This window comes from Vulpes lagopus, chromosome 7 (genome assembly GCF_018345385.1).
Source record: "Vulpes lagopus strain Blue_001 chromosome 7, ASM1834538v1, whole genome shotgun sequence".
NCBI classification, from domain to species: domain Eukaryota; kingdom Metazoa; phylum Chordata; class Mammalia; order Carnivora; family Canidae; genus Vulpes; species Vulpes lagopus.
Window position 1 is genome coordinate 10,506,512 of NC_054830.1, and position 8,674 is coordinate 10,515,185.

The 8,674-nt window shown below is 39.5% G+C and overlaps 1 protein-coding gene across 1 annotated transcript; it reads right to left on the reverse strand.

The window, feature by feature from the left end:
• Positions 1-4,839: 4,839 nt before the first annotated feature.
• LOC121495070 (olfactory receptor 7A17-like) lies at positions 4,840-5,721 on the reverse strand. Its single transcript, XM_041762366.1, has 2 exons — positions 5,367-5,721; positions 4,840-5,081 (listed from the first exon to the last, which is right to left on the reverse strand). Exons 1-2 carry the CDS (start codon positions 5,719-5,721, stop codon positions 4,840-4,842), a joined length of 597 nt encoding a protein of 198 aa, XP_041618300.1.
• Positions 5,722-8,674: the final 2,953 nt, after the last annotated feature.

The following is an 8,674-nucleotide window of genomic DNA, read 5'->3' on the forward strand; positions in this document are numbered from 1 at the left end:
GCAATGTACCAAAATAGTGGATATTTATCAAGATGAAATAGTAGAAGACTTTTCAAAATTATATTAAATGCAAAATTTTGGAAATAGGGAATTATTTTTGAACTTTGGATCTACTACACACTAGCTGTTTGGATTTGGGAAGACAACCTATTTATTCAGAATAGTGGGGTAGTGGTATTTATCCTCCTAAGGTAGTTGACTGATTGAGTCCATATATATAAAAAGTTGAGCATGGTTCCTTCCTTTAAGTACATGAATGATTGTTCTTCAGTCATGTTTGTATGTGTGTGTACATATATATGGATTTGTGCGTTTGCATGTACATACATGCTTGATCATAATGTAAAAGGCATATTCGCTGTGGATGGTTAAAAAAAAAACTGGGATCCAACGCAGTAAAGGAAAAAATGATTTTAATAGAAAGACAGTACCTGCTAATATGGGGAAACAGTATGAATGTAGAGTCCATCAGAAGACCAGGTTGCAGAGGGAAAAGGCAGTCAACGTGGGTGCTGATGTGACGTCAGACTCCAGGAAGCCCACACTGATTGCTCCACTGGTCTCATCATAGGGTCCACCTCAGGACCCTGATCTAATTGTTACTCCTGTCCCTATGCTCTGTTTATTTGACCACACTGGTTTTTGTGTGGATAAGAGCAGGTAAGGCTGGCTTCTTTTACTTTCCTTGGTGGCATTTGTTCCTTTTTTTATCTTGGGCTTTGGGTTTGATCTTTGATACATCAAATGAGTACTCACCTGTCTTGGTTCTCCTTTCCTTGTCTGCCATGCAGAAACTTTCTCAAACCATACTCTGCAAAATCTGGCATGTTCCATAACAATCTATCCCCTTTCTGTATATGACTTATGGTTGAAGACCTTGTGTCATATGAGCATTTATTGCCCTGTTCTCCATTTTAATGTATGATCCAGGGAGCAGAAGCCTCACACCTGCTTTGTTCACCTCTTTGTGTTCATAAAGGTGTGCATTTGTATAGAAACAAGTATTTTTTAAAAATGGGCATTCATTAAATAGAAAGAATGGTAGGGAAAATAAAATCATGTTAAATATGGTGGTTTCCAATAACTGTCTTGAACAAAACTGGACAATAGTCTAATACTAACATCTTACAGAAAAGATAGACAATGGCAACAATGACGTCAACATGGGCCTGTAATTCAAGATGAAATGGTGAAAAGTTTGGAAATAGAAGAATAAGGAAATATACTTTTTATTTTTATTTATTTATTTATTTTTTTAAATTTTTAAAAAATTTTTATTTATTTATGATAGTCACAGAGAGAGAGAGAGGCAGAGACACAGGCAGAGGGAGAAGCAGGCTCCATGCACCGGGAGCCCGACGTGGGATTCGATCCCTGGTCTCCAGGATCGCGCCCGGGGCCAAAGGCAGGCGCCAAACCACTGCGCCACCCAGGGATCCCGAAAATATACTTTTTAATATACAGTGCAGAAAGCAGTATCCCAAGTTATAATTTGGGCATATGTAACCATAAATGGATTATTTAATGCTTAGGAAAAAGATGCAGGGATCTTTAGTTGAATACAGAAGAATATGATTCACATAATGACAGGAGGTGATTGCTATTTAAAAAAACAAATCTGGGATCCCAAGGATTAATCCCAAGGATTAAGTGGCAAACAGCAAACTTGGTGAAAAAAATTGCCATTCTTTTCTTGAAAGAATGGGATCAAAACTCAATAAAAGCACACAGACCCCAGTACATGAAAGCAATATGCTTGCAGTAAGAATTTTCACATCTGAAATAAATAGCTAACAAAGTCAAAAATATATTCACTCAGCATACGGGATGAGCACTGGGTGTTATACTATATGTTGGCAAATTGAACACCAATAAAACATAAATTTATTAAAAAATATACTCAGCCTTCTTGATAATAAAATAGTTGCAAAGTGATGCTCCTTGGCATATTTCTTCATGCATATTAGGCACATTTTTTTCCCAGTGAATACAATGGGCGAGACAGTACTGTGAAATATATGTCTTAAAAAATGCTGTCATAAGGTAATATTTACCTCTATGGACCTGGATCCTTCTAATAAATACAAAACAAGCTAAATGCACCCTACCTGAAAAATTTTTAAAAATGCTCTCACTCCACGGCACACCTCCAAGCCTAATACTGTTTTCCTACTCCCCTTAGCTGTAAAACTCCTTGAATATGTTCTAATTTCACTAAGACCACTAAGTTCCCCATTCCTTTCTCTGTCTCATTCAACTGGATTCCCATTCCCACTACATATCAACAGTGATTCCTCTATTGCTGAGTCCAACTAGCACTTCTTTTTAAAACATATTAGGTGAATTATTTTTATTTTTTTGTATTTTTTAATTGGAGTTCGATTTGCTAACATATAGCATATCACCCAGTGCTCATCCCATCAAGTGCTCCCATCAGTGCCCCTCACCATCACCCCAACCCCCCTGCACACCTCCCTTTCCACCACCCCTTGTTTGTTTCACAGAGTTAGGAGTCTCTCATGTTTTGCCATCCTCACTGATAATTTCACTCATTTTCTCTCCTTTCCCCTTTATTCCCTTTCACTATCTTCTATATTCCTCGAATGAATGAGACCATATAATGTGTGTCCTTCTCTGACTGACTTACTTCACTCAGCATAATACCCTCTAGTTCCATCCATGTTGAAGCAAATGGTGGGTATCTGTCGTTTCTAATGGCTGAGTAATATTTTTAAATTGATAGTCAACATGGTAAACAAACATGCAATCTCATGGCTCTGGGATAGGCTGGTTAGACTCTCAGGTGAAGTCAGGTAAAGGGTCCCAGTTTCCTTCTCTCTGATCCTTTCCTGAAATACCTGCTTAGCTCTCAGACTCACCTGGGTGGGGTCTATAAGGTGAAAGTCCCTGTGTGGAGGTCCCAATTCCTCCCTGGTTGATGAGAGACAGGAGCTCTGTTCCCAGACAGGACAGCAGGAAGCAGTGAAGCGAGGGTCCCTAGTCAGACCTAGGAACTCTAAAGGAACAACCATGTCCTGTCCTGCACAAGGATGCGTCACAGTAAGGGACTGCAGTGTAGGAGGCATTTACAGCTCCCTGTGTCTGTCTGCTCATTAGGCACTGTTTCCATTGTTACTCCCACCTCAGAACATATTATTTCCCCATGGGCCACTGGTCTGGACAGAAAGAAATTTTTTTCCTGCCAATTCTCTGTTCCCAGGAGACTAGATTAGAAGTAAGGTGAATTCAGTTTTTATTGCTTCTCCATGATCTTGCCTGCCTTCTAGAGCTGTAATTACCTTGCATCTTATTCCAATTTTGAGTTCATGATTTCTCCAAATCTAAGACGGAGGAACCTGTTTAATCAGGTCTGATGGACCCCCAAAGTACTGTCTTATGGCAGAGAAGATCTGATAGCTCTAAAAAATTGCTATTTCTCTCTTTAAAAAGAGAGAGAGGTACCTTAATTTGGTATAACCATATGGATACGGTGCCCTGGTCTTTGTGATGCTTCTGACAAATCAATTAGGTAATTCATGCTTATAACACAAATTCAGAGCCTCCAATTAGAGCTCCATTTTAAAAAGTTTGTTGAGCACCAGGTGTTCTACCCAACTGATAAATTATTGAACACTAAAAAAATATACCTCTACTATATCCCCCCCACAAAAAATTTCCTGGCAGATTAAAACACTAATTGGAAAAACATAACATTATTAGAAAAAAAATATAGGAAAATGTGTGTATGACCTTGGAGTAGAAATGGTTTTATTAAATAATGTGTAAAGAATGAATAAAATATATATAACATATGATTTTAAAGTTTATTAATTATGAGATATTTAGATCTTTTTAGGGTTCATACACTGAGCTTAGAATCCTATATCGATTGTTTTTTCACTTTTACAAGAGTCCACACTGTAAGGACAATACTGTAGTGAACCTTAATCTATACTTGTTTTTTTTTTTTTGATAAATTTATTTTTATTGGAGTTCAATTTGCCAACATACAGAATACACCCAGTGCTCATCCCATCAAGTGCCCCCCTCAGTGCCCATTACACATTCGCCCCAACCTCCTCCCCTTCCAACACCCCTAGTTCATTTCCCAGAGTTAGGAGTCTTTATGTTCTGTCTCCCTTTCTGATATTTCCTACCCACTTCTTCTCCCTTCCCTTCTATTCCCTTTCACTATTATTTATATTCCCCAAATGAATGAGAACATATAATGTTTGTCCTTCTCCGATTGACTTACTTCACTCAGCATAATACCCTCCAGTTCCATCCACTTTGAAGCAAATGGTAACTCCAGGATCCTAATGTGTAGAACAATCCCCATGATCAGCTACAACAACCAGGACATCAAAGTCTGCATTCTCATGAAGAGCAGTTAAGGTAATGGTATACAAAGGAATGATCACAGAGTGAAGCACAGTGGTCTCAGATTTTCCTCTGTTTTAAACTTATACAAATACTTGTGGTTGCCAAGAGTAGATTTTCCATAGGAGTAGTATTCAGTCAAACAAAACAAAAAATACTCACTATGATATATTTTATCTGAAAAGAAATTATTCTTAGCAGATCCATATAGCCCTTTGAAATAAGTGAGAATTTCCAAATATTTCACATCCAAGGTTAGGAATAGCATTGAAGGAGTAGGGAATGACAAAGAGAAAATCTCTTTTGTATCATAAATAACACAATGCTTAATAAATTGAGTTATATATATTGTACAAGAGAATGAAATTTAAAAAAAAATAGAAATTTCAGGAAAAAAAATAGAAGATGAACACTCCACTTCCACAATCTGATCAAAGAATCCAATGTTTGGCTCAGTCTTCAGGTCCTGCAATCATGGGACTTCTTCAGCCCCAGAACGATTGGCCTTTTTAGAGCTGGCATCCCAGAAAATCTCATCAGAGCCTCCTTTATGTCTCTGTTCCTCAGGCTGTAGATGAAAGGGTTCATCATGGGTGTGACCACTGTGTACATCACTGAGGCCACTGCACTTGAGTGGGAGCTCTGGGTAGCAGCAGAGCTAAGGTACACTCCTAGGATTGTACAATAAAATAAGGAGACAACTGAGAGGTGAGATGCACAGGTGGAAAATGCTTTATACTTGCCCTGAGCTGATGAGATTCTATGTATGGAGGAAACTATCTTAGAGTAAGAGAAAAGAATCCCAACAAAGGGACCACCAGCCAACAATACAGCTGCAAAATACATCACCATGTTATTGAGAAAGGTGTCAGAACAGGCAAGTTGGATCATCTGATTGAGTTCACAGAAAAAATGAGGTATTTCCAACTTTGTACAGAAAGACAGCCGCAAGACCATTAAGCTTTCTAACAAGGAATGGAGGATGCTTATAATCCATGACATCAGAACCAACTGCCCACACAGCTGTGGATTCATGATGACCATGTAGTGCAGAGGGTGACAGATGGCCACAAACCTGTCATAGGCCATCACAGTCAGGAGAAGGACTTCTAATCCTGCAAAGAGTATAAAAAAGTATATCTGGCTGAGACAGCCTTCATAAGTGATGACTTTGCTCTGAGTCTGGATGTTCCATAGCATCTTGGGGACGGTGGTGGAGGTGAAACAGATGTCCACAAAGGACAGGTTGGTGAGGAAGAAGTACATGGGAGTGTGGAGGTGGGAGTCAGAGCTGACAGCCAGGATGAGGAGCAGGTTTCCAAACACAGTGATCAGGTACATGGAGAGAAAAAGCCCAAATACGAGTGGCTGTAGTTCTAGTTCCTCTGAAAATCCCAAAAGAAGAAACTCTGAAACTCCTGTAAGGTTCCCTGGTTCCATGGGTTGAAGGTAACTACCAATATATAGAAAAGTAAATGATGAATTTTTACAGAAGCAAGCATTAGTAACCTAGCATCAGTGCTACCGCTTACATTTTACAATCAGGAAATTAGTTTCAAAGTATGCGTGTGGTCTTGTCCCCATTAGGGCATCCCTAACACCATTTCTCATCAGGAATTCTGTTTCCATCTGTCTGTTCCTCAAGCATAATGTAGATTCTGTTTTTATTGAGAATATTTTTCATTCCATTAAGGAATACATACTGAATACTGACCATGTTCCAGGCACTGCACAGACAATGTATATAGAGTGCTGAGGAAAAAAAATGTCCTTATAATTGTATGATGGAGAGAAAATATAAGGAAATACAAATAAACAAATAGCATGTCAGATGGTGAGATGAGCTCTGAAGACAAGAAAAACAGGTATAAAGGAGAGAGTTGATGGGGTGTTATCTTTTTTTTTTTTTTTTACAGGATGTCCACATAAGACCTACAAAAAGATATCAGGTGAACAAGAACTCGAGGGAGATAGGAGGGTAGTAGAGTTTATCTCAGGAAGTGTGTATCCATCAGAGGAATAGCCAGGGCCAATTCCCCAGGGAAGCTGTTTGATTAGGAAAACCAAGGCTCAAATGAAAGCCAGGGTGTTGGGAAGAAGCAAGAAGGAGTGTGATGAAAGGTGGTGGCAGTGCGTGTTGAGGAAGGAGGCAGCCATGTACTAACTGAAACTTTAAGACACAGGGAAGTCCCTCACTTTATTAATTTTGCAGGATTTTCTTAATTTTGTTATAAATATGTCCTGTGAATCAAAATGGACACCCCCATTAGTAATTTCTGTTGATTGAGTTGTGGCCTCTGAAAATGTGAATATGTGAACTGCGGTACCCTTGCTCTGAGGACTGCCCTCAGTTCACAACACACACACACACACACACACACACACACACACACACACACACACACCATGACCCCCACTGTGGCCTCCTGGGCTACAACTAACATACCTTTTCACCCCTGGTTATGATAGGTAAGCCAATAGTGGATACAGATCAATCCTGCCAGATTTTGTTAATTTTGTAATATTTTCCCTAAAAATGCAGAAGTGGTACCCAGAATCTACTGTGGACAAATAAAATTGGGGATGCTCATTTTCTGCCTAGTCATCAATCTAAAGAAACATGGGCAATTTGCACAGTAAAGACAGAGAAAAAAGAGAAATGGCGTGGACATGAGAGGGAAGACAAATCCAATAGTGTAGGTGACCCCTGAGACTGACCAGGAGGAAGAAGAATAGTCTTTGGTTCTGGTGACAGTCCTGACCTCCTTAGATCCTCTTGATGCCCAGCAAAAATAATAAAGGAGTGAAAGCCACAGTAGTCTTATTTTCATGGTGTGAAACATGTTATAGATGGAATGTTCATAGAGACAAATGAGCAAAAGATATAAACCAACTCTTTACAACAAGAAATAGAGAAAGTAGAACAGTAGCTGGGCTGTTTAAATATCATGGGGGAGAAGACTTGCTTTGCTGTGGCCAGTGTGTACTTATTTAACTGATCACTGTTTATTCAGCCCAGTGTGGGGTGAAGCAAGCCCCTTCCTCACTTGTCTATGTGACATATTTTCTTTGTTATTCCTGATCTTTGAGGTTTGATCATTTTGACAAGTCCAGTGGACACTCTCTGATCTTGGTTCCTTCCTTAACCCCAGATCCTGCTGTCTACATCCTGCACTTGCCATGACAATCCATCTTGTTGCTCAAGATAGCTTTTTCACGTGATTTTTCCATGAGGCCATTATATGACACACACATTTTATTGCACTCTGCCTTTGCCCCAGTGTGCAGTACGAGCAGGCACTTCATCTGCATTGTTGTTCACTTTTGTTTTTCCCAAACTATGGGGGTATATGAGCCTTTTTATAAAAATACATTGAAGAAAATGAGAAGTTATAGAACAAGAAAGGGCAAAGGAGATGAAACCCATTAACTAGGGTCATTTTACACAGTTGTATTAAGCAAAACAGAAAGGAACATGAAAAACAAACTGAACATGAAATACCACACACTAACTGAATAATATCAACATGAATTAGTAGCTTATTTAGCAAAGAGAATATAATATAAAATGTATCTAGAACTTTCTGGCACATAGTGATTGTTCTGTAATTATTTGCTGAATGAGTCAGGAATTAGGTCAGTAAGACATGGACATTTAACAGATGGGAAGGTTGTACTTTAATTGCAACAGCCTGGATTGTTGAATTAACACTGGCACAAATGACTGTATGGGAGGAAATGAAGTGGTTCCTTATTGTACCCACCTTTAAAAAAATCCAAGGAACTATATGGAGGCCAAGAAAATTGGGGCCATTCAAGTTTAACATTGGCACAAGTACAGCTATTGTAGCTTCGGTAGCCATCTCAGGCCACTGTGACCACGCCACTGTGACCAGGTACTGAACTCTACTTTACCCCGGCTACAGAAAAAAAACACAAAGCACGCCCTTATTGGAATAAGGAAGCAAGAGCTTGTGCCACCCCCACCCTTACTGAAAAACCTCACCTTACCCCTAGACCAGCCCATAAAAACCCAACTGTAACCCACCTCAGAGTCCAAGTCCCTGCTCTGCTATGTTGGGTATACTTGGACCCAATCTTGAGCTTGCTAATAAGACCCAGCTGTAACTCACCTCAGGGTCCAAGTCCCTGCTCTGCTGTGTTGGGTATACTTGGACCCAAGCTCGAGCTTGTTAATAAATCCTCATTGTACTTGCTTCAGTGTCGGCTCCTTGGTGGTTTTCTCAGATTCGCAATCTTGGGCACAGCTAAAGACACCAGCGTAAAAGTAAAT